Consider the following 25,814-nt stretch of genomic DNA (forward strand, 5'->3'; position numbering starts at 1 on the left):
TATGAATAAATTAAGCTTTAAGCATTATTCTTATTTTATTGAAAAATAATTGAGCAAGTTCACTCTTCCACAAATTTCAGTGTAGTTGTTCACATCTACAGAGGTAAATACAACTACTAGATATTTGATTTTTCATTTTAATTTGAACACCGTTTGAAAGCTAGAATGTTATCCCTTTTTTCTATTTTGTTGCCTTTTTTTCTTAATGTTTACATGCACAGATTCCCTATCTGATCTAAAATACATGGGATTCGGCTAACCCATAAGAATTAATTCCTTAAAAATTATATCCTATAGCTATTTAAAAAAAAATTAGTCAATCATTTTATTTGGTATAGCACTCGTCTAAACTCTTTGCAACAGATAATTTACTCTAGTTCTTATTTCCTGTGCTTGTCTTCATTTAGAAACAAGATGCTGGTCAAATTTTGCTGGATATGGCCTATAACCACTTGGGCCTGATCGAGAAGGAATATTTCAGCCTACAGCACAATGAGGATTCAATAGACTCTCCTGTAAGTTGCCACACCTGACTGGAATAATTACTGCAAAGTGCTGAGAGAGCCAAGTCTTCTAACTGGCTTTCTTTGCCTTAGAAATCAAATTGGTACAACCCCTGATCTGTACTGACTGTGTAAATCTGCAGATTTATTCTACCATATAAATCAGATTCATTAGAGAAGTGGGAGTTTGTTAATGCCATTGCAAGCATGGAAGCACATTATTTTTTTAAAAGTTTGTAAGAACTTCATGTACTTAATAATTTCCACTTGTTTTCACAGAGGTGGCTTGAACCTAACAAACCTGTTAGGAAGCAGCTGAAAGGTAAGCACACATTACAGTAAATCAGCATAACTATGAAGAAAAGTTTTTCTGGGTAAAATTAACTGTGGACCATGAATAATGGATGCTTGTGTGGATTTGTAGAGCAAAATAAAGAAGTAGAAAGAAAGGCTTTTCTTTATACTTTTCAAGTTATCTTTTCTTACTTACTGCTGACAGATAATTGAATCATATTATGTACAGTGTGACTTGGTACTGGCTTGTGAATGTATGTCCTTACCTACAGAAGCTTGGCCTTTAATGAAGGGCTCCTTAGAGTTCATCTGTACATGTTTCGCACTCTTTATTTCAGGCTGTAATGAGCCGCTCTGCCTCCAGACAGTTTCCACATGGCTCACACCTTACGTGAAAATGTTTTACTTGTATTAAACATTCCATTAGGTCCAAGTTCCTGTTTATATCTTAAGCCACAGCCCTCTCTGTAAGTGAGGGACTCTGCTAATGAAATTCCTGGGATTCTTGAGTACAGAAACACCGTACTCTGACCACAGTTAAAGAGCCATGTAAAACTACCATTGTGCACAAAACCTGCCCTTTTATCCAGGGACTGAAATATGACTGTAGAAAAATTGTACACTTTGACATTTTCCAGGGAGTTTCCCTTGTTCTTTGAATTTCCGGGTGAGGTTTTTCAGCCCAGATCCCAATACCCTACAGCAGGAGCAAACCAGGTTAGTGTTCTTAGTGCTTTTCTTTGAAAAAATAATTTAATGTTCTTTGTTTTGGACCTGTTAAGAAAGCTTTGTGTGTAAAGATGTGGTGTCAGATCCATTTTAAAAGGTTTTTGGTGTATGATCCACATTTTCTCTACTTCATTGGTGAGCATCAGTGAGGTAGTCACCTTTGTAATGTGAAAAGCATCATTTTCTTGCTCTGTGTATAATTGTAACTCATGGTGGAACCGTCTTGCAAGTTATAAACATAAGAGCCATGTCCTTTTCATTCCATCCATTAAAATTTGTATTCTTTCACAGCGATTAGTCATCTCAGTACTCAGAAAAATGTCTGAATTAAATCAAAACTCTTTAACAACAAAATTGATTCCAAACTGCAAAATGCTTCTGGAAAACATACCATCAAGTAATTTTGCTTTTGGGCTTTGAGTTCTCTAGGAAGGCAAAAATAATATATTTTTGGGCATAGGATGTGGAGCTTTAATACCAAAGGCCTTGCCTTGTTTCCTCTTTTTTTCCTTCAAACTGGTTATTTGACATTCATGCAAAGGTTTAATGTTCTTGTAACCAAATAACTGTGATAATGTTTGTGTTCTTTTTCAGACACTTGTATTTTTTGCAGCTCAAGAACGACATTCAAGAAGGAAGGTAATGATCATGGTTTCTTTCCTGCTGTGTAACTGAATCTGTGATTCATCTTTTTGAGTCAGGCAGTTTGCACGAAAATGGAGTTCTAATACTGCGGAACATTGAGTGGATATTCCCTTATTAGAATGTATTGGAATGGAATATTACAGTTTTGCATTTACTGACCATTGTTATTTAGAATGTTTTGGGTACCATATAAACTAAGTCATGAAGAGTTATTATAATCCATGTTAAATGTGCTCAAGTAATCGAGTTGGTTGTGAAGGGCTTTGTTCTCGATTTATTGTTTTATGCATGAACAATTTCATGACATCTCAATGTTTGAGCATTTAAGTATCCATTAGGTTTGCCAACAAAAGACAAAGTGGAAATAAGGAACAAAAACAAAAAAGGAGCCCATGATGCAACTCACAATCTTAGATAACCCAGTTTCTGCGGAATTTAATTTAGAGCAGAGTTCTCCATACTTTTTGGTTATTATATTTCGATGTCTGCAGCACCTTGGTGATATGATTTATTGTATTTTTAAAGATGCTTTTGCAGTCTTAAAAAAAAATGATTAGGAGCCGATGAGCATAAAAACCTGGACTGATACAATAGAGTACTTACCTGGAATTGGGCCAGCTGATGGACTTCCACAGAAAAGGAAGATACTAGTGGGTTGTAGAGATTACAAAACTGCTTTTTTGGTCACATTCATTCAGCACTGCCTTATTGGTGCAGCATATAGCAGAGCGTATGTTTAATCCCCTAGCTCCATGCTAATGCTCTGAGTACCAGTGCAGGGATGGTGAGTCCAGGTGTTTTGTTTTCATATTGGATGTTGATCTACAGTCATTTCTGATCATAACCTTGGTTGCCATGACTAAATATAAATATGTAAAAGACAATTGTTTAAAATATACTTTTATTTTCCTTCTGAAATTATAGGAATGTCCTTATTTCAGTTTGTGCAAACTTTACATTTGGATGCCTGTAGCCCTTGATCTCTCCTAATGCCTTCCTTGCTATACTATCTTTTGTTGTTGTCTGTCCTCCAGGTTGAGTTGCCCACTCAGTTCTGCAGTTGTCTTGGCCTCCTATGCAGTACAATGTAAGTGACATTGCTTAGGGGGTTTGGCGAGTTGAATAGTTTTGGTTAACTTTGACCCCCAAGTAGGCCTGTTTCTCTCAAGTGTAACCTTTCTTACGTTATCTAAAAGTCTCTGAGGTGTTTGGATTTGGGATAAATATCATAAGTTCAGTTCTATTTTTCAAATCCAGTATTCTCTTCACTTTGGACATAAACACTTTTCACTCACCCTGCAGAGTACTGTACAGATTTATATAATATTTCAGTTCACTTTAGCCAGGTTGTTTAAACTATATGCTTTTTTTTCTGGAGTCCACTTACTTTGTATAATACATAATTATTCATAATAGTTTTATTTTTTCATTTTACTGCAAAAGGTGGATTTGATATAATATGTAATCTTCATAACTGTAGGACTGACAATGAACTGTCTTTTGTAGCTGAACTTGGAGACCATTCGGATTCAGAGCACCAGCCAGGATACTTGTCAGAATTCCGCTTCATCCCTGAGCAGGATGAGGACTTTCTAACCAAAGTAGAGTCCCTGCATGAGCAACACAGGTAGTTCTTTCCTGAATTCCTCTTTTTGCATTTGTGAGAAGTTGAAACCAAATAAAATCAAAGAAATTGCTATTTCAATTACAAAAGAGGACCACGTATTCTCTATTATATCTCCGTTTTCATCTATGAACATAACCGAATTATGACAACAAGCCATCTGGCCTAACGAAAATGTATTACTTCAGTGATGTACTCCGGCTAATTCAGGAAGCATCCCTATCAGCAGATGGATATGACTGGATATTGTGGTCAGTCTGGCTTCCAAACTCTGTACAATGCATTTCATCCACTGTGTAAGAAGGTGCCATCTAAACACTTCCTCCACTTTTTTTAGAACTCAGAAATGTTAAGAGTCTTGAAGTCTTTTATCACTGTGCTGAAGTGGCAATGAATAAATGACTAACAATCTGGGGAGTTTCGGTCCCCTCAATATTCTTCTGAAGCCTTCTTTCTTTAGGAAATCATTAATATACAATGTTAATAGATCCCATGGACAGCACTTAAAAACGAACCTCCACATCCCATAATGTGTTTTATTTACCTTGAGTACATATATTTGTCACTCTCAGCAGATAGCTGCTTCATATAGATTATTTTTGTGGCTTTGATGAGCTGATCAATATCATTTTACATCTGACGTTACCACAGTCATGTGAAAGTTAATTAAATTTGCCACATCACTTCGTCTCCTGTTGGTATTCCTGTGTTTCACTATACCTAGGACTTTGGATATAATACAAATTGCTGTGTACAAGGAGGTTAATTGATGGCAGACTGAGTTAATTCATGCAGAGTTTACTCTAAATAAAACAACTAGTGGATCAGGATGTAAGTTAACAAATGTTTAAGAAAAATCACATCTCAAGCCACTTGCTTAGCATTTTTTTACATCTACTTTGGTTTTAATTCTTTAAACTTCATACTGAGAAGAAAAGGGTATTTTGTTTTTTATTTTCTAAAGGTGACCTCACATGCTGTTCAGTGATCTTATGTCGGGAAACAATTTGCAGATTAAAATTACAGCCAGGAGAAAGAATTAGTTATCTCTAGCCCCCATTCTCAGTGGTTCTGAAGTAAATATAAAGTAGTTTGAATTCATCTTCCAAATATAGGCAGATAAATTGCAGATAAAAAGTTTATTAAATAACATTTTTTTAATTGTTCACTTAAATAAAAAATAACACATTTCCAGTTGCACAGGCTTGAGTGGCAGTATTTTCCCTAGAGAGATTTTCCAGAGTTCTGAAAATTACTAATCTGCTTACCTTTCAGAATTTTTCTGGGTTTTCAAGAAAGTTTTTCCTCAAGGATGGTTCAGTGATTCTTTTACGACAATTCAGTTTAACAAAAAAAGACCTATAGCTATGCAAAACCGGCTGAAGCACATACATCATTAAATGATAACATAAAATGGAATGCAAATTACATATTTCACATGTCCCTCTTGTGCTGTACATTCTATATGTTGATTAAGCAAAGAACTAAACAAGAAAAGAACTGAGTGCATTCTGTGCAACTGGGCCATTACAGAATTATGCGGGGTAACATCTCCCCCTTGTGGTGAGATTGTTTAGCACACAAGAAAATTAAAAAAAACATGTCAACTATTGAGATAACGGAGTTTTCGTATCAATTTTTTTCTTCTTTTCCAGAGGCCTTAAGCAGTCAGAAGCAGAGCTTTGCTATTTAAATGTAGCCAGAACTCTGGAGTTCTATGGTGTGGAATTGCACAGTGCTAGAGTAAGTTCATCTTTTGTGAAGTTTGAAGACAAACCCAAACGTGTTATATATTCAGACTTTGTTTTCAGTACTTAATGTTAGTTAAAATCCTAAACCCATTTTAAGACATGAATATAAATCCTTTGTCTGTTAATGACATTATAATAGCACATTATGCAGGGATTTGTTGCAGCCAGGAGCACCTTATCTGTCTGAGTGGGAGCAGAGATATGCTGCAGGGGTGGAATGTTTTTGGGGGGGAATGTAATTAGCTGACCTCCTTAGTTTGCACCGCAACAGTGGGCTTGTTGACTGTAGAAATCCTGCAGATCTTCGAGCTCACTTTTTTTTTTCTTGCTACCAAAGAAAACTATTTACATCTGTCTCTTAATATGGTCATCATGCTATCTGGATGCATAGGTTTACTTCTGTCCCATATAACTCATGGGGTGGTTTATTTGCTTGTCAGCTCTGAAAGCTGGCTAGGAGGTCATTCCTGTAGCGACAATCCATGACATTTTGCAATAACACTAGACTTAGACCTTGCTTCAGAAATTGCATTTCCAAGGATTAATTTTATTTTTCCTAAATGTGGAAAGTGATTTTAATTTTCTTTTTATGCCTCGCATATGCCTGTGTGCTACAAAAAAAGATCCTTGATGAATCCGCCTTTGGTTTTCCCAGACTTCTTTTTTTTTAACACCCCCATAAACAGGAAGCGTGGGTGAGGAGACTTCATACAGGCCCAAGTCAAATCAGTCTTGAGCCGAAACTTACAGAACACCCTAGGGCGTGGAGAAGTTCTCAGAGTTTTGTGAATGAGAACTTTGTGTTCAGCTGGTCACACACCACTGAGCTCCATGCCCTTAGTCCCTTGATAGGGATGAACAATGGCGGGGCTGCTGGGAAATAGTTGACTAACATTCGGTCTGAAGAGGGAATTGCAGTTTTAAATTAAAACTCCTGCAAAAGCTGGTTTCTTTCATTTGTGGGAGTAATATCCTTTTTTGTTTTTATTTTTTGTGCTTTCCTGAGTATTATAAGGACCTGTCTGAAAGCACTGGAAAAAAGCTACTTCCCTCAAATATATTGACTGTAAAGGCTGCTTAATGTATCTTGAATTATTACTTTTTTGGTCTGCAAAAAGCCCTGAGCTGAACATAGCTTTCATAATAGATGCTTTTATACATTACTTTTATAAAGAATAATTTTTTGTTTGTGTGTTTGCGCACACAAATAATAGTTTGGAAACCCCTTGCTCTGAGTGGTTTGGGAATAGAATATTGGTGGCTCTTTCTTGCTCATTCCCTGTTTCTTAACAACTGTAAACAACTTCTTATCGTTATACATCTTATAAAAACAAGAAAAGACAACCTCGTCTATCACTTTGATTTGGTGTTCAGTAGCTAATTGATCTGAAGGCCTCATCCAACAATTTTTTCTCCTAAGTAGCTCAGCCTGTAAAGACACTCTCCCAAGCAGAGGCTGAGCTCTCTGATGCAGCAGTGTGATGAAGCCATCTTTCAAAGACAGTCGTCAAGAGGGAAGGTCTTGCAAGAAAACTGTCCCTGTGTCCCTAATGGAGGCAGATTTACTCACAAAGATGTACAGCACAAAGTTTTTTTTTTATTCACATCCTCTGCTGGACAAAAACAATTTAAAAAAATCAACTAGAGCTTAACCTTTAAATGGATAAACACCACAAACAAAAATGAATGACCCAGGTCATGACATACATCTCTACCTCAGAATATGGTTAGAGAAGTAGCTTTACTAAAAAGCTGCATCCGTGTACGCATGAAACTTAAAAAAAAACAACAACAACAGAGACTATTTCTCTGTAAGTCACACCTGACCACATAGCAAAGTAAGAGTGCAACTATAAACCATAATTTCCAAAAGAACTGCTGTATATAATGGCATACTCTGTCATGAGCTATAAATCCGTGCGGTAAGCATCTGCTCATCACAAGCAGTCCTAGGTCATGGGATTAGTCAGCTGTGACCAGGATTCCCTAAGGAGTGGAACACAATTGGCTGTATTGCCACCAAGGCTAGCTTTATAATACATGCCTATTGTGCTCACTGCAAACACAGTGACACCTGCAGCCTCCCGAGGGCTTGAGGGTTTGCTGCCAGTGAGGGATTCACCTCTTCTTCAATCAGTGTTGAACAACCTGTCCAGGGCTGTGTGGGCTTTGTCATGTTAAGAGACAAGTGGCTTGAAGGCTGATGTGTTGGAGGAGTCTGCCTGCACCTCCTCATTTTCCCCTGTGTGGTTGCAGGGTTCATAGTTAAGATCTGGGACAGTAACAATATTAGCTTTGATAACATGCCTGGGTAGCTTGTTCCAGACGTGCATATACTAGCTGTACAAGACATGCCTATACCTGATATAGTAAATTGTGTTACTCTATGTACTATATTTGAACTGCTAATTACATTTTGGAAAATTACTGCAATTTTGAATCTTAGTTTTAAAGTCATTTTATAGAAATCAGAACTATACAGTATGTTCAGAGAAGCCTGCATGCTGCACAGCTTTCATATACTGTAAGAAATGCCAATCCTCCGTACTTCTTGTGCCACTTTGAAAACTCACAAAGCACATACAGCTCCCAGAAACTCATGTCACGGTTTCTTTTCTCAGGATCCTAGCAATGCTGAGATGCTCATTGGAATAGCCTCTGGGGGGCTTGCCGTCTTTCGCAACATGATTTGCACAAGTTTCTTCTCCTGGTAAGACAGTTAAAGGATTGTGGTTTAAGGTTAAGACTGTTTTCTGTTTAATGCCTACTTAAAGGCTTCTGCCTTAATTGATTTCACCTCTTAGTCCCTGGTGTGAGAAGTGGAATAGGTGTTTGGTATGCAAAAAGAAAGTTTATATCTTACATTTCTGAATTAAACTCAAGGGAATTGGTACTTTGTAAATGAAGATTGCAATAGGCAGAGGTATAACTTAGAATTGTAAGTTTTTTTTCCTTTAACAGAAATTATTGCAGTCTAGTTCTCTTCAGCATGAATTATGTGATGATAAATTGCTTAATATAACATTAAGAAAAGAAGCTCAAGGACTGAGATGTGAAGCTGTTAAGGAAATACACTCCAAACAGGGAAAAAGTGTTTTTTTTTCTTAGTACTTATAATTTGTCATAGTACTTAGTACTGAGCTCCTGCAGCCAGGAGCCTGACATAGTGGCTACAATACATGTAAAAGATCCCAGCACTAAGAGCTCTTTTAATAGGTAAAGTTATAATTCATAGATCTAGAACAAATTGTAATTTTAGCCACATGTAACTACATTGGTCACTTCTGAACTTGCTTCAGTTCTTCAATATAAAAAAAAGATGGCAATCTATAAACTGGGCTTTATATGTACCAGAAACTGTTAATGGTTCTCTCTGCACATTTGACAGGCCTATGTGAGACAACTGGTCTAGTAGTAGAAAATCTACTCTTGTACTGTACCACAATATATAAGTATTAGAACCAATGACATTTCATTCATTTTTACTGCCTCTCTGTAGACATGTTCCACACATGGGTGGGGAGTTGATGCAATTAAAGTGATACATCTCAGTCTTTTAATGTTTTCCCTTGAAACACTTTAATGTTTAATAAAACAAAGATATTAAATATCTGGTGTATATTGGTATAAATATATATAGGCATCTTAAATATACTGTTATAAAAATGGAGGAAGATTAAACAGAATGCTTGTTTTTACTGAATGTATTTAATTTCAAAACAAAATGCCTCACATCTGTGTTATAGTTTAAAGGGTTGGAAAAACGTGTTGTATTGCACAGTATATTAAGGTGTCATACAATTGACAGTTTTAAATAATTTAGAAACTTATTTAAAGGTCTTGTTTCTCACTAATAGATGTATTTTGTCCACAGAGAAAATCTTAATATCCTAAATCAATGTTGCTAAGTGTGAACTCGTTAAGATATTAAGCTTTTAAGTAGATCATGTTTTAAACACTTTAATACAGATGTCTGTATAAAAAACACCCATGACTCAAGTGATTGTGCTGCATTGCAAAACAGTACTGTTAAAGTTCAAAGTACAACAAAACTTAAGTGTATGTTTCATTAAACATTGAACAAAACCATAAAACCAATAGCATTAACCAAACTTAAGACATGGTACTGTTCCTTCATTGGAGTAAAATAAACTTTTTAGCACAGTTAAAAAAAATCTGTAAAGGCCTTCCACCAAACACGGATAAACACAGATATTATAGTATCGCGGGTTCGCGTCTGGGTCATGCCACTACCTAGCTGGGACTGTTGGGATTCCCCAAATAGCAGCACACTATTGACTGAACACCTCCAAGGATGCAATTAGTTAACTAGGTCTCTCTCATCTCCCAGTGATATAGTGACCCCCGTAGCCTCCCAGGCAGGCAAGGTGTACTGTTGGGTGAGATACACACAACCCTTTCAATCAGCAATGTGTCTCTTCTACAGGGTGGAGTTACCTGTAAAGTGTTCAGAAACAAATGGCTCAGGTCAGAGCTGTCAGCCTGCTCCTCTCCTTTTCTGAATTGAATTGAATTGAAAAAAAAATTGCGGGTTCTAAATTGATCCCAAAAAAATCTTACTGCCGTCATTCCCTTTACATGAGCTCTACACGTGACTGATTCTTGTACTGCTCAGTCAAGTATGACGTGTGTGTAGTTACACTGGGATTTTTCCAATTGGTAATTTCTTGGCAATCAAACCCTTGGCAGGGTTTTTCCTAGATATGCATCAGGTCTTTTCTGCTATTTGTTTCTTTTATTTTCCTGTAAAGCCTTTGTTGTTCCTCTGTTAAAAGCACAGAAAAGCATTAGCCTTGGCCCTCAAGCTGGCAGGGATTCCATGATGATTCAGTCATGCCAATTGTCCAGACTTCAAGTGATTGGAACTGGGAGGGGATTGGTTCTAACAGGGTTGGCATGAGTTCCTGTTTTCTCTTCTAGCTCTTTTCGAATACTACTGTTCCTCTTTGTTTTTTTATCTGTTCAATTGCATGATGCCGAAGAAACTGGAGCCGAGACTTGATCTTAAAATGGAACTGAGCAAGATATTTCCCAAATTCTACTACTTGCATAATGTATGACACTAAGAGTGAGAATTATAACACAATGGGCAGCACAGTTAGTTGATAGGTCACAAATCCTAAACATTTCCTGTCAGCCTGTCAAACAACAGATTATCGAAATGTCACCGACTTATATTAGAAAGGTTACAAAGAACAATTTCATATTTTTTTACATTTTAAACATTATTAATTTAGTTTTTTGGTAACCAAAGTTTTCCTGTTTCTTTTTTTTCTTCTAGGGTCAACATTATCAAAATTTCCTTTAAAAGGAAAAGGTTCTTTGTACAGTTAAGGCAGAAACACGTAAGTGGGATCCCTTTGATTTTCTGCTATGTGGGCTTCACCTTACCTCCTGTTGCCTTGACTTAAGGTGGAAAAAGGCTGTGGCTGGCAACAGATTGATATCTCCTGTGAATGGGCCTTGCTGGGGCTCTTGAAGAGCTCTATCACAGGGACAGTGCAGTGGTGATCATGGAGGGGGCAGGCTTGCCTCAGAGCACTGACTCAAAAACTAAACACACTGGCATCGGGTTTAAAAGGAACTGGAACTTTACAAAATCCAGCATATGAAGCAGTAAAATATAGTCATGTAATACACTAATAATTAATCTTAAATTAATTGTGAGTTTAAATTAATAAGATATAAGAATGTGACTTTTATTTTAAAACTTTGAGTCCTCAGTTTTTTTTTTCAATTCTTAATACACCCGACAGATTTGGAATCCTCCGGTTTCACAAGAGGAGAAGAAGGAGGTATTTGCAGACTTCTCTGACCTGCCTGCCTTGACTCACTGGTCTTTTAATGTGTCACAGGCTACGTACAGTATATTTAGCTATCACAAGTATATTTTGCCAGATTTTGTAGAAATAGTAATGTCTGCCAAAGGTGCTTCTACATTGCCTCTGTATGGACTCAAAGGATGTGAATACTTATGCAATTAGTTGTTTTCTATTTTATGCTCATAATTAATTTAGGAGGATCTATAAAATGTTGTTTTCACTTTGAAACAATTTTGTGTTGATCAGTGGCAAAACTCCAAGCTAAATACATTATGATTCCACATTGTAACACAATAAAATGTGAAGAGGACCGAGAGAGTGAATACTTTCAGCCACTGTAACTCCTTACTGGAGGTTCAGTGCTGATTGGACCAGAAGGGTGCCCTTGTTGCCTGTGAGTGCCTGGGACGTGGAGTTTGACAACCTGAAGAGCCCCGACCAGCTATTCCCACCCACCCTCACCTGATTGTCATCATTTGGCGAGTCTTGGGCACAATCAGCTAGTGACGCGATGCCGGTTCAAGCTCGTGATGCCTGGACACCTTGCCGTAGTGCAATTCTGCATTAAAAACATTCTTACTCTGTTTGTTGTACGTTTACTCATATAATGCATATTCTAGAAACCACTTGTTTTACCACAAAATAAACCACTTATTTTGAGAAAGTTCAAGGAGGTGAGTACCTATACTTTTGATAGCCACTGTATGTGATCCAGGATGATAAAAACAGTGAGAAAGGTACTTGTATATTGTACAGTGGGTTGTTTCTTAAAGCACATTTACAGTACTGACAAACCAGGGTTTTAAATGACCAAAATGATTTTTATAGTGCCAACCACAAGACATTATTTCAACTATTTTAGATTTGCAAAGAGCTAGGTGGTGCTAAAATATTTTCAGCTACTTTTTGAAAGTGAAGAGCATGCCTCCACCTACCTGTGAAATACCACTGTTTAGCACTAATGGCTGAGTGCTGCCACCTGGGGAATCCCAGCAAGCAAGTGGTATGACCCAAGCTCAAATCCACGATGCCTGGGTCATAAAGCTTAAACCATTTGGTTGAGCCATTTGTGAGTTCACAGGATTATCTTCAAGGTTTAAGATTTTCTTTATTTTCTATATACAACAAGTGTATTGGAATGGTTACTCGTTCAGCTATACCCAGTAACATTAGAGAACAAAAAATAGGCACAAATGACAAACGGACGTGGACAATAAATCTAGTACAGGAGCCATGTTGTAGTATTTATTTTACTTTTTACTGCTCAAGGCCATTAACACCTTTCCAGGGCTTTACTTCTTAGCCATCATGAAAGATATTTAAATGTGAAAATGTGAAGAAAAGCTCAACAGGTACACCTTAACATTTAACTGTAACTCCTTCAGGTACAGTTGGGGAATTTTCTGATTTAGGCCACTAGGGGGCTTAGGATCATAATATAAAATGAAACTGAAGAGAAGAATTTTTGCCTGAAACCTATATTTCTAGCGCAAAATGCAGTGCTTTTAGTACTTTCAAAACTGAATTTTCTTTAGTCACTATTTCTTTTTCAAAGTACTGTATTTTGTCAAGTTACACCTTCATTAGGGTTTGCAGCAGTGTTAATTTAGTCACTAGTTTTTGATTGTCATAGTGTTAGTCAAGTTGACTAAAGTGTCTATTAATCAGTCACTGTATAGTCACCCACTTTTAGTATGAATTAGTCAACTAAATTCTGACTTTACTCTATCTTAATTTTAGTTGACTACAACAGAATTAGTTTTAGTCACATTTTAGTCAAGCAGATAATTTGTATAATAAAATGTATAAAAGTATAATAAAATGTATTTCTTAGAAAATATTTAACACATCTGATCAGATTCTGTTAAAAAACAAGTCTTTTTAGATTGTGCAACAGTGTGCTGATCCCCAGAAAGGTCAAATAATATTTGTGCAAGAAATATTTGTGCAATAAAGGGTTAATAATAAATAATCTTATCCAGAGACATCATATGAATCTTTCCTAATAAGAAAATCTAGTTTGGCACTGTTATTAATAATTCCTTATTTTTATATAATGATTTTTGTTAATTAATTTTTTCAAAGCAACTTTTTTCAAAGTTTCAAAGCAATATAAACAAACATAATTAATAAATAACTTTAAAAATAATAACAATAATAAATAAACAACAATAAATAAACAAATGTAATTAAATAACATTCTTTTATATATTCTATAGCTATTACATGGTACGAAATGTACAGTACCCAAAAAGCATTTTGCAAACTCACTTCAACATTTTGAAAATAAAATGTAGACAAAAATCACATTTCTCACAGAGCGCAATAACGAAGCAGAAATGCAGCGCGCATGGCGTGTTCGACCAATTTACACATTAATCTCTACCCAAGACAAAAAATAGTAGTTCCCTAATACGCAAACTGTAAAAGCTTCATTTTCTAGTTAATTTGTTGACTAGCTGCAGTATATAAAACTATTGTTTTAATGCAAACGTGTCTACGTACTGTGATTCATAATGGTGCTTCAATTTTTTTGTAGATTTCAACTGTTAATGTAGCCACGTTGTGTTTATCTTCAGTATTTTTTTAGAATAGCTTTTCCTGGTTTGCTTGTCCTACAGTGCTGCGAAAAAGTAATTCAGACAAGTAATTGCACAAACTGCGAACTTCATGTGACAAAATTCATTTCAGTGTGAGTTTTAGTCAGACAGGTCCTAATTCACTCAAACGATAATACAAAGTAATTTCATCTTCATCATCGTCATTGTGGATTATTTTCATGAGCATTTCATCTTCGCTAACTAAAATGAAAAACAAAATCGCTTACGGAGATTTTCATCATAACTTTCGTCGACTAAATGACACTGCAAACCATTGTTAATATGAAACCATGTTTTGGAACACTGGAAAAGACAATACCAAGCATTACTCTTCACCATATTGACAATGATGGCTTTATTAAAAATAAAAGATGGTTAAAAGATGGGTGGATGGATGGAGATAAGATGGGGGTATATCTTCATATTGTACTTGAAATGTTTCACAATTGGTTTAGGATCATGAGTGGGTTAAGACCGATTTTTTGAGGGTTCATAAATGAAGTGGATAGATTCTGTCTTTTAATAAACATGTTTCTGCATTGTAGGGTGAGACTCGAGACTACTCAGTGGCCTTCAGCATGCTGAACTACAGAGCATGCAAAAACCTGTGGAAATCTTGCGTGGAGCATCACACCTTTTTTCAGACCAAGAAATCACTACCTCAGGAAAAAAAGCTGCTGTCCAACTACTGGACCCTCGGCTCCAAAGCCCCTGCCAAGTGAGTGGCTCTACCGGTAGGAAGGTAGCTTCAGTCAAAAATGCTGGGGAATAAGAGTTGTTCCCAGACATCTCTTAATAACTTGTAGCCATTCCTTCCTTTGTCACCTGCTTTCGGTTTTCTGCCTGGTAAAGTGGCACTTTGTGGTATGTAAAGATGTTTTTTTTCTTCTCCATCCCTAAGTCTGTTTGCGCTAGTCTTCATAACCTGAGCCACATAACTTTTAGCTTTATTGTGGTGAATCTGGAGTATTGTTGAGGCTTCAGAGGAATAATATGGCAAAAATATCAAAATACAGAAATAACACCACGAAAATATTTAATGCTTGTATTTTGCAATAAATTATTGTGCTAAGAATTAATATTTTAAGATTTAAGATTTTTAATGTTTCTGTAGATGCCTGTTACAAAGGTGATATTTTTATTTTGTCATCTTTGTTAACTGCACTACGAATGTGTGTAGTTTTATCACCTTTGGTATTTCTATTTCTTTGGAAGATTCAGTTTACTATACAATACTGTATGTGCTGCTTCACAAGTACACAATAAATCTCAACTCAATTTCCTTCTTTGGGGAAGTGGAAGGATCCACTGTTTGCAGCCTGCACAGTATAGACATTAGAAAGCCTGCTGCACAAATCTCTGATTATTTCTGAGTATGTTGGGAATGCGATGTGCAGTGCAAGAACATCACACACAGAAAAAGTAACCCTTCTCTGTTTGCAGCCGTAATCTAAACCTTGCTCTCCCTGTCCTACATTAGATAGGCCCATCCCTAGCAATTTGTTTTCCTTTTTAAGATTAAAGTTTGTTTCCTATAAGAGATCTGAACAAAGAAAACAGTACTCTGTAGGCACAGAAGGGAATTTAGAACACAATTTGTGAGATCTGCTAATTCAATCATTAATGAGTTCAGTCTTGGATTCTGGAACACTTTGCACTTGTAATTAGTTTATGGTAGTATCTAAAACATTTTCATATCTTTAAACACTGCACTGCTCTGCATAACATTTAAAATATTGTTAATGATGATAGACATTTTTATATAAATGTAAAATAAATATATACAAATCACATCATTAACAATATTATTAATCTACTAAAAGATATCCAAGGAAAACACTAATTTGAGACTAATCTTAATAGCAATTGACTAATTCACATTTGGTATGCCAATAAAACACATTTAGGTTCATATTTATGTCTTATTTATCTTTGACGAGAGCATGTATTCATTACAAATCTATACCCCTGTGTACCAATAAATGAGTAGCTCAGAATATCCAGTAATTACTTTTTCTTGTTATCGGATGGTTTTCTTAAGAGAAATTAAGCTTGTGCATTTAAGGTATGGCTAATGTTTAGAAGTTATGCCTCCTTTTTCATAGTAATCACCAATTAACCATGGTCTCTGCAGTTCAGATCTTAGCCTTGCTTTAAGAAATATAAGTCCATTGATTCCGTCTTATTTAATTTCCTTGGGTGGTGCATGATGGTAGGGACTATAGTGGTGAGTGGTTCATTTTCCTTTCTGTCACCTTAAAGATATCAACTGTTGCTATTAGCACACAGTGTAAATGGTTTCTAGATTGTTTTCTGGGCCAGCACAGTGTTAGTCTTCAACATCTCCCCTCCAGTCTTGCTCACTTGACCTGTGCACGTGACATGCCTCTTGTGCACAACCATAGTGCAATGCATTTGTATTGAAAGGGCTGTTGCTTTACTGCAGCATTTTTGTGCCATGTTCCTTGTATGTTACATTTTGGACATGATAGTGTTCCTTTGTTACAGCAATAAAAAAATGCCTTTATTACAGAGACAGAGTTATGTTGTTCAGTACCAAAAGGTATACTGTACTGCATTTTTTCAGAATGTGGTTGAAACAATTTTTATACAATATTTACTCCTTTTGTTCTTTTCTGTAGTTTTTGCAGACATATGTGTAGCAATCCCTCCTTTTTGCTTTGAAAGAACAGGGAAATTGTGATATTCCTTGATAGATCTGAGTCTGTTCAGTGAATCCATTTATCTGACTTATTTTTGAAAGACAGCGTGGCAAGCTGAAATTGATTTCAAGTGCAAAGTCTCCTCAGGAGCATTCAGATTCTTACATGAAAACATCAAAAGCCTGGGTATTCTGCACTTTTGACTCTATTCCTTAGGTGTCTTTAGGGATATTTCCTGCCCAGTTTCATCCATTTTGTGGTTGAATTCCCCCAGATCCATCAACAGCCAGTTCTGTCGGAAGGTCATTGGAGGCATGGTGTGGAATCCAGTGTTGAGAAAATCCTTGTCTTTGGAGCACCTGGAGACCAAGAGCCTTCCATCTCGCTCCCCACCAGTGACACCAAACTGGTAAGATGCCAGAGCTGAGCCACACACAAGGAACTATTCAGGCATTCTGGAGGCAGGAATTCCACAGTTCTGTTCCATTTAAATACATTGCTGGGAAATTTCTTTATTATTAGAAGCATTAATGCTTCTCACAATTCAGGCCAATACAGGGAGACAAATGCAAGGAGCTGGTTAGTCCTGTCAAGCATGGTAATTTTTCTTAAAAGGCTGCCTTCAGTTCATTACTCTGTAGTAGTGAAGCACAAAGAATATACAGCAATCTTCATGATTATGGACAGTTTAAAAGAAGCTCTCTTAAAATACAGTCCACAAGTATTCAAAAATGACAGCCTTAATAGTAGTAGTAGTATTATTGCAATTTTATTATGCGGTTTATAATGCTTCTTAACTAGAACACTGCAAGCTGTATAACAGAGTGAACTACTGTACAAGTAAACAGGGTAAACGAGAAAGATTGTTACCACATTATGACTTCAATGGGTGAACAATTTTTGGATAAGTGCAATTAGCCCTTTTTACAGTTCATTTTGACAAGCAGGTTTTAACCAATAGACTTAAAAAGAGTTGATTTAAAATGAGAGTTGAATGCAGGGTCTAATAAAATGAAATCTGCCAAGTTTCATGTCAATTGTTCTAACAGTTCCTAAGACTACAGGTTGAAATGAGGAAACGTGTGCCGAGGCAGAATTCTATATCACTGTATTGCATTAACACTATAATGAAATTGCACAATTACTATCATTTCAAGGTTTGACTCAATTAGATAAACAGTTTTTGACGAAACACAGTTAGCATTACCCATGATCCACTGTGAGTATAAAGTGAACAGTTCTGTGAAAAAAAGTCCTAATGATATATGAAGAGCCTATATGGAAAAAATTACACCAAAGTTTGGAGATTTACCTTAAGAAATAAATGAAACATGCAACATCCAATACCTAACTATTTAAAACCTTTGCTATGGCAAAATTAAATGATCTCAAATGCGCAAATAAGTTTACGCAAATGCGTAAAATTACCCTGATAAGTCATGATAAGTGATAAGTGATTTTCTTTCCAGGTTTTGTGGACATTTAACTTCTTTCACCCATAAAAATCTTCAGTTTGAGTATTCGAGTTTTGAATACTAAGGATTATGGGAAAAAAAGGTGGTTGTTCAAATGAACATGCAAACAGAAATATAAGTGTTTTCAAAAGTACATATAGATGCATCTGACATAGCTCATTAGATTTTGTCAAGTTATGAACTTGATGTGGCAAGTAGCTGTTCCAGAAGCATATGCAGCACTTTAAAAAAATGTATAAATCATTTGTTATTCAATATTCAACAAAATGAGACGTCATTGGAAGGGAGTGAATACTTTTGTAAAATACTTGAACAGTAGATGTTTTGGAGTGAAAGAAAGAGTAGCTGTATGAATAACATGTTATATTTCTATACTATGAAACTTTATTAAATGTTTCCATGATGGCAAGCTGGATTGCTGGAGCCTCCTCAGTGCCTGAGTGTGATCTTTGTTAAACATTCACAGTGACGCCTGTTAGCTACTCCGCAAATGTCATTGAGGATGCAAACATGAAACTGTTCATCTCTTGGCTTCACATGCTGAGCTTACCTGGGTTGTCCGAGTGTAGCCACTGGATATAGCGGATAAGAGGCCTCTTTTCCTCATGGCTATCCCTGCAGGAGAAGCCCTCGACTGCGGCACGAGATAAGGAAGCCTCGGCACTCCTCCATGGACAACCTGGCCAGCGAGATGAGCTACATCACCGAAACGGAGGACGTCTTCTATACCTACAGGGGGACTCTAGGAAGCAAGGACAGCGACACAGAAGCCCCTCCGAACTACGGCACCAGCAGGAAGTAAGATAACAAGGCCCCTCTGGTCTTCGTAGTGGTTTTAATCACGCCCACTGACAACTAAAACGCTTTTTAGCTCATTTAAAATGCAGGTGCACAGTGCAGTTCGACTGATGCTGAATCTTTAGGGGTACGACACGTCACAGTGCAATGCAATTCAGCCAAGGTTTGAAATGAGTTTTAATTTATGAAAAGGGCTGTTTCCGGAGAACACACAGAAACGCACACAAAGTGCATGTTACTGAAATGCTCTGCATTCAAGTGTTCTCCAAGGGTTTTTAAGATCAGATCTGATATTGGTCAGTCTCTGATGCTACCATGGGTGCTGGGCAGGAATCATTGTGTATGCATTAAAACTCGTGCAGAAATTTCCACTCTTTTAAACAGGGGCATTTAAAAAGTATTTACTAACATCACAACATTAGAATGACAAGGTTTCAAAATGACAAAGAATATATTAATTGGATCGGAAGGAGTAAAGGCAGCACACTTTGATGCAGGTCTCCACTCAAACCACTTAAACAGACAGCTCACAAGTTAATAACATGGCTGTGTTTTATTTTTTTCCAACATGATTGTTTTGATAAAACGTTGGAATCAAGCAGGCATGCAGATTCTCTTTTAGACATTTTTGTTCAATAATAATTACTAATTGCTTACACTTATATAGCGCTTTTCTGGACACTCCACTCAAAGCACTTTACAGGTAATGGGGACTCCCCTCCACTACCACCAATGTGCAGCCCCCACCTGGACGATGAGGCAGCCATAGTGCGCCAGAACGCTCACCACACATCAGCTATCAGTGGGGAGGAGAGCAGAATAATGAAGCCAGTTCATAAATGGGGATTATTAGGAGGCCATGATTGGTAAGGGCCAATGGACAGCGCCTGTTTATAGTATAGTGTCCCCGTCACTATACTGGGGCATTAGGACCCACACTGACCGTAGGGTGAGCGCCCCCTGCTGGCCCCACTAACACCTCTTCCAGCAGCAACCTTAGTTTTTCCCAAGAGGTCTCTAATCCAGGTACAGGCCAGGCTCACACCTGCTGAGCTTCAGTGGGCTGCTAGTTGTGAGTTGCAGAGTGGTATGGCTGCTGGTACCAAATCCTTTTAAAAAATATTACTTTCAATCCTTCTTGTACCTTAGATGTGTGTTATAAATATCTTAGATATAACTTTAGCTTTTGTGCTACACTTTTAATCAGATGTACTCTAATCTACTTCTGAATTTAAGAGAAGAACTGTCACCAATTAAAAGGACTGGCAGGTTATTAGAAAGAATGACATAGATGCATATTTTACTTGGTGACCTCGGTAGCTGATGTATGGGGCTCAAATGTTCCATAAAAGGTACAAAATATATTCTTGACTGAATAGATTTTGCTAAAGATTATAGTTGTCCTCAATCTCAGCCACAAACAAACTTGGTTTCCCAGGTTAATTAGTACTTAAAAGCAACTGAACTTAAAAGTTGAATATGGTTTGGATGAGTAACCAATCATGCATACTTCTGCCACAAACTGTTCGTCTTTGCAGAGGAGCTGTAGGCTCTTCAGTAGACTATGCTTGTGTTAAGTCATCTGGACAGCACCAGGGGCTGCTCTGGGTCTCTTCTGTCCATCACACACTTTAATCTCACTCAGTTTGTGACATTGGAGAGCAGGGTTTTGAGAGACACACCAGCTGAGAGACTAAGGTCAATGCAAATATGTGCGTCTAGATAGCTGGCAAGACCTGGGTTCGAGCCAGTGCAGTGAGGCACAAACTAGGGTGGAAGCGGCAAGGGCACAAGCCCTAGAACCTGAATCCGTTACAATAACAAAAGGAAAGACAATGAAATATGGGCTATTTCGAAGTCACAAATGTGAGATACTAAGTCGCAATTCTGAGATACCATAGCGCATTTTTTTTACTCCCTGGCGGAAACAGGCTTCCATATAAACCTGTTAATGTTTCATTTGTTTGTTCACATAGACCATATTAGAAATAAACCTAAAACTACACACAGGTTATGCATGCCAGAGGCACAAATAATGAACAATTGCAGCAAAGAGATTCATATGAAGTCATATAATGCATTATACTGTATAACAGTAATGAATAAGTTACATTACTATGTGAAGTGTATTCATATTTCGTGTGTGAGCCCCCTTTGTATTCATATAAAATATATTTGTGATTGTAGAATGACATTGACTTATGGACAATTGAACAATAATAGAAGTTTTGCCAAATACCAAGTCCTGAAGTTGAAGCAATTCTCGAATGTCAAACTCACTCACAAGACAGATTACACTACACCATGATAGCTGTTCAGTGCTTCTGTTTAAGGTAAAGCAGAATCAAATCGTATGGGTGGGGTATAAGGTGTTTTAAAAAGAACAAACCTTTTTGTGAAGATGTCAATGGAAATCAGTGCTTAGAATTTTTCAAAATAAGCAAGCAAGAAGAAGAGGCTCCATTGAGCTACAAATACAGCGAAACTGAAGTGCGTTCCCATGCCAACGGGATAAAGCAACTATGAAACTAGAAAGCTATTTAAATTAATGTGAATATGACAGCAAGGATAAACTGGCTATGCTCCAGGATGGGAGTAATGTGATCGCTTTGCATGTGACCTGGTCATGATTCTGGCTGCTGAATCCTGGACTTACTGAAGTTTGTTCAGTGTGGATTTTGATACCCCTTTGAGTTAACACTCATTTCATTTAAATGGATGCTCTTTTAACTCAGTTTGTTTCATTGAGTGCCCTGCTTCATGAAAAGCTCACCAGGTTGTCATTTTAAATTAGATTCAAGGGATGGCAGTGGTGTCCCACCCAGATCTGTCCCTACAACCCTTCTTTCTGGAGTCTGCAGCTCTAGCCCCACTCCTCTCCGATGGATTCATTGTGGCAGTCAGTGTACCATTGATTTCTTTTCAGAAATCTTCACTACCCTTGGCAAAGATGCTCGTATTAATCCACTGTATTATTTACTGTAGCTGTTTTTCATGGGCTGTGATAACGCCTCCCAGTCCTCCCTCAAACTGTTTTTGATTATTACCAAACAGTTCAAACTGTGAGTCATCTGTCACCACAATGGTGTCATTGATTATACATTATGCTTTGGAAGTCCTTATGTAGGTAGTGACACTTTCTGTTTGTGTGCATGACAGCCAGCCACACAGTATTATGTCAACAAAGAACTACAAAAGTGCATTTCATTTTTTCCTTCATGATCTACATGATGGTGTTCTGTGGGTTTTCTTTGCCACTTGCACCAATTTCTTTGTGTCCATAATGTTTCTGTATATTTTCTAAGTGTTTTGGAAAGGATTAGGAACTAGGCTTTATTAGCCTTTATTAGACTTTTCAGAGTTTTGAAAGTAAAAGCTTATCAACTTCCAATCAACCTCCAAAATTTTAGATATGGTTATAAAAATGTGTAAGACAGTTTTGACTGCGACGTCTGAAATTGACCAATTTTACGTTCAAAGGCAATTGACTAGTTGCCTTGCTACCAGGCAGGCGATATAGGAAAGTTTTACCCAAATGTAGTTTGGGGCTTTAATGCACACACAAGGGCAGGCTTTTGGGTATTTTCAGCAAATTCTGATAGCATCAGGATGAGGTTAACCTCATGAAGAGGATGTCTGCAACAATTGTACTGGTCAGTTAGTTGATTTCTGGGAAAAATTGCCTTGGTGTGAGCGTGTATGTATTTGTGTGTGTGCCCTGTTATATAGTGGCATCTTGCCCTGGGTGTGTCTTGCCCAGCATCCGTTGTTCACCATGATTGGCTCAAGCTTTCCCCATGTCACTGTACTGGATAAAGTAGTTCTAAAATGACTAGATGGGAAAATGGCGATTTACAATAGGTTAACAGTACAATAACTGCATCAATCTCAGATGTTGATAACAGACTTGGTAATCAAATGAATCAAGAATCATCTGTTCTTTCTTTTGTTATACCTGCATGATTTGGAGTCACCGGTTGTGAGTTTTTCATGTCCAGGCTTGCAACTGCAAACCCCACAACCGCACACGGGAGAATGAGGAAGTGCAGGCAGACTCCTCTGACCTGCTCACTTTGGAGCAGCTCGTCTTTTATAGCAGGCAACTCTGCCCTGTGCTGTACTGGAGGCTCAGTACCAATTGGAGGAGAGGGGCATCCCTCACCAACAGCACTGCAAATCTAGATATCTGGTTTTGGAAGCCACAGGGTTTGGGAAGGTACTGTGTTTTCTGAGCCCAAAACGTCCTGGCCCACTAATCCCACCACCATGTACCCCCATTTGGGGAATTCCAGTCATATTCAACTTGTGACCTAAGCACCAAACCTTGATCATAGAGGCCATCCTGAACTCAAGCAAGTACCCCAAAAATCTGTTTGTTTTTCATTAAAGTCTCTTAGAGCACTTATGATATCAGATGAAGAAAGGTGAGTTCATAAAATAGCGGGGATAGGAATAATTTCATATATCATGCATTTTGAAATATATGTCCCAGTTCTTTACAGATCTTATTTTTATACATACAGTATGATTTTGAAAGTCTTAAGGCTTTTAATCTATTTAAAAAGATTACGTACACTCGTTATCACGATTAAGGGTGCTTAATGCTTGCGTGTATATTTAGATATTGGTATGTGTGCCTGCAGCAGCCAGTTTCTAAAAATGATAACTTTACTGAAGCCATTAACACTTCATTTTGATTGAGGCCTACACTGAGCCATGCCAGTAGGTTGATTACGACATTGTAAAACACTTTGCAGTACATCTTAAAACAATTGAGGGAAGCGCATGAATAAATAACAAACTGTCTTTTTATAGATCTCAATTTCAGAACGGCTTCCTCCTTACGGGATGCTGACTGTGCATCGACTGATATGGAACCCCTTAGTCACATAGGAAGCCAGCCTTACAGTAAATGCCATTTATTAATCATTGATATCCCCAGATGTCTGGACTTTAAAATAACAATTACCCCCAGGCTTTGTGAATAAGCAGGAATACAAGAAGAGTGAAACTGTTTAACAGAAATGAAGGGAGGTCTGAGGAAACAAGTGGATTCCTCTAATAGACGAGAGGAAACAGTTATGGCTTTTCTAGAATCCTGCTACAGGCTAATGAGCTGTATAGTGAAATACAACGCCCCTAATAAATCGTGAGTTCCCTGAATGATAGCCGTCAATGAGCCTTACTGGGTACAAATAGCTGACGGAGCTTCATTAATGTTTCTTTGCGGGCGGTGTTTGTAGTCTTTGTCTGTGGCGATTGAAGCCCTTGTATATTTTTCTGTGTCAGCTCTGCAACCAGATCTTTTTTCCTTTTCTTTTGTTCCAGTGGCGTTGCAGCTGTTTCCTCCAGACCTGAGTTGGGGGAAGGGGGGGAAGCCGTGTAAAAGCATTTACCCGGTTGTTTCTTCTGTTGTACCCTTATTGCGTGGCTAATGTTATTGTTCCGTTCAATTTATGGCTAACTGTGATCCTGTGAAAGGTTTTGATGAAAAGAGCTAGGTTCAAGTGTGTTTGGAGCTTTTTCTGTTTTGTGATGTTTCTTCCTTTTTTCACATTATCTTAAGAGGGGTCTGGGAGAGATTCCAGGGCAAGCAGCTTTAGCCTTCTAATCAGATATTATTGTAAATCCCTTGGTACTGTAACTTGTGCACAATACCAGCTCTGTGCCCTTTTCCTGGTTGGTTGAGGGGTGCAAAGCTGTGTGTGGCGTGCCTACTGGAGCATGCAAGAAGATACAGCAAGCTTACTTTCTTTAACAACGGGAGGTCTATTGCTGGGAGATGAAGTTCATTGGATTCTGTGGTAAGTCTTTAAATACAGCCTCCAGCTTGACGCTCATGCACAATACAGCAGTACTGCACTAAATTGTAGTGAAGTGAAATAATTTCAGGTTGAAATAATGTAAAGTGGAAGTTGATATGGCTTATCTGTCTTGTTGAATATCCTCCTTGGTAAAGAGTAGAGCTGTACTTTCTAGTTTTAACAGTGATGGGTCTTTTTTTGTTTTCAGTGATTTAAAATACCTGTTCTTGTCTTAGTGCTTTATTTCATTGTATTTTTATCATGTAGTTCTTATCAGATAGTACATTATTCTTGAGCAAATTGTGAGCACATTCTTTACTAATTTACTATATGAGAGCAGGTTGGCCACTTGACCAGTTGACCCTTATGTCCTACAATATTTAATAGTAAATATTCCATAGTTACTTATGCTACTCTTCTTTTGCATTTGTCTAAAATTATTCAATGTGGATGCTCATTTAGACTGTTTTTCAAGATTCACCTTCCATAAATATAACTGTTCTCAAGGTGTAAGTTTTCCTTTGCTTTTGTAGTACAAGTTCATGCAATGTGAATGCCTTTTGAGTCCCTTTTGTGGTTTTCTTGCACTTTTACTAAACTTGCATTAAACTGCTGATTTAAATGTGAGTATTGCAATACATTACAGAGCCCAGTCCTCAGTTTCAGAATAGGATATTATCTAGTTACCTGCTGTGAGTATGAGACAAGACTACAGCTTGAGAAAGGTTGGCAGAGCCAGAATGGCGATAATGGATTTATCAGGATAGCAGGTGCATTAAATCTTTTCTCAAATCAATGTTAAATTGATACAGGCTTCAACTCATTTTCTCCCCCAATGAGCAGGTGAAACTGCAGGATTTTAGAAAGTATCTTTGATTGTCTGATTGGAATAGCATTTGAAGAACTATTTTAGGTAGTGAGGTTGTTACCTTGTATATCCCTTGAGTTTGTGCAATAATACTATTTTATATGGAAGACCTCAAGTACTTTTTATATTGTTAATCGGTTTTGGCTTTGTGCTTAAACTGACAATGAGAAATTGATTTTTTGATTAAATTAATGATGAAATTTCAGATCATGATCAA

At 37.3% G+C, this 25,814-nt stretch overlaps 1 protein-coding gene across 1 annotated transcript in view; it reads left to right on the top strand.

Moving 5' to 3' along the window:
* The window catches only part of ptpn3 (protein tyrosine phosphatase non-receptor type 3), a 125,586-nt gene that overhangs the window by 59,801 nt on the left and 39,971 nt on the right, over positions 1–25,814 (top strand). Inside the window, exons 3-14 of the mRNA XM_088929442.1 lie at positions 408–515; positions 783–825; positions 1,436–1,514; positions 2,121–2,165; positions 3,206–3,258; positions 3,678–3,798; positions 5,451–5,538; positions 8,168–8,256; positions 10,849–10,912; positions 14,535–14,707; positions 16,927–17,061; positions 18,749–18,925. Coding sequence (XP_088785568.1) covers positions 408–515; positions 783–825; positions 1,436–1,514; positions 2,121–2,165; positions 3,206–3,258; positions 3,678–3,798; positions 5,451–5,538; positions 8,168–8,256; positions 10,849–10,912; positions 14,535–14,707; positions 16,927–17,061; positions 18,749–18,925 — 1,175 coding nt within the window. The remainder of the gene's footprint in view (positions 1–407; positions 516–782; positions 826–1,435; positions 1,515–2,120; positions 2,166–3,205; positions 3,259–3,677; positions 3,799–5,450; positions 5,539–8,167; positions 8,257–10,848; positions 10,913–14,534; positions 14,708–16,926; positions 17,062–18,748; positions 18,926–25,814) is intronic.

This window comes from Atractosteus spatula, chromosome 12 (assembly GCF_055471065.1).
Source record: "Atractosteus spatula isolate fAtrSpa1 chromosome 12, fAtrSpa1.hap1, whole genome shotgun sequence".
Lineage (NCBI taxonomy): Eukaryota > Metazoa > Chordata > Actinopteri > Semionotiformes > Lepisosteidae > Atractosteus > Atractosteus spatula.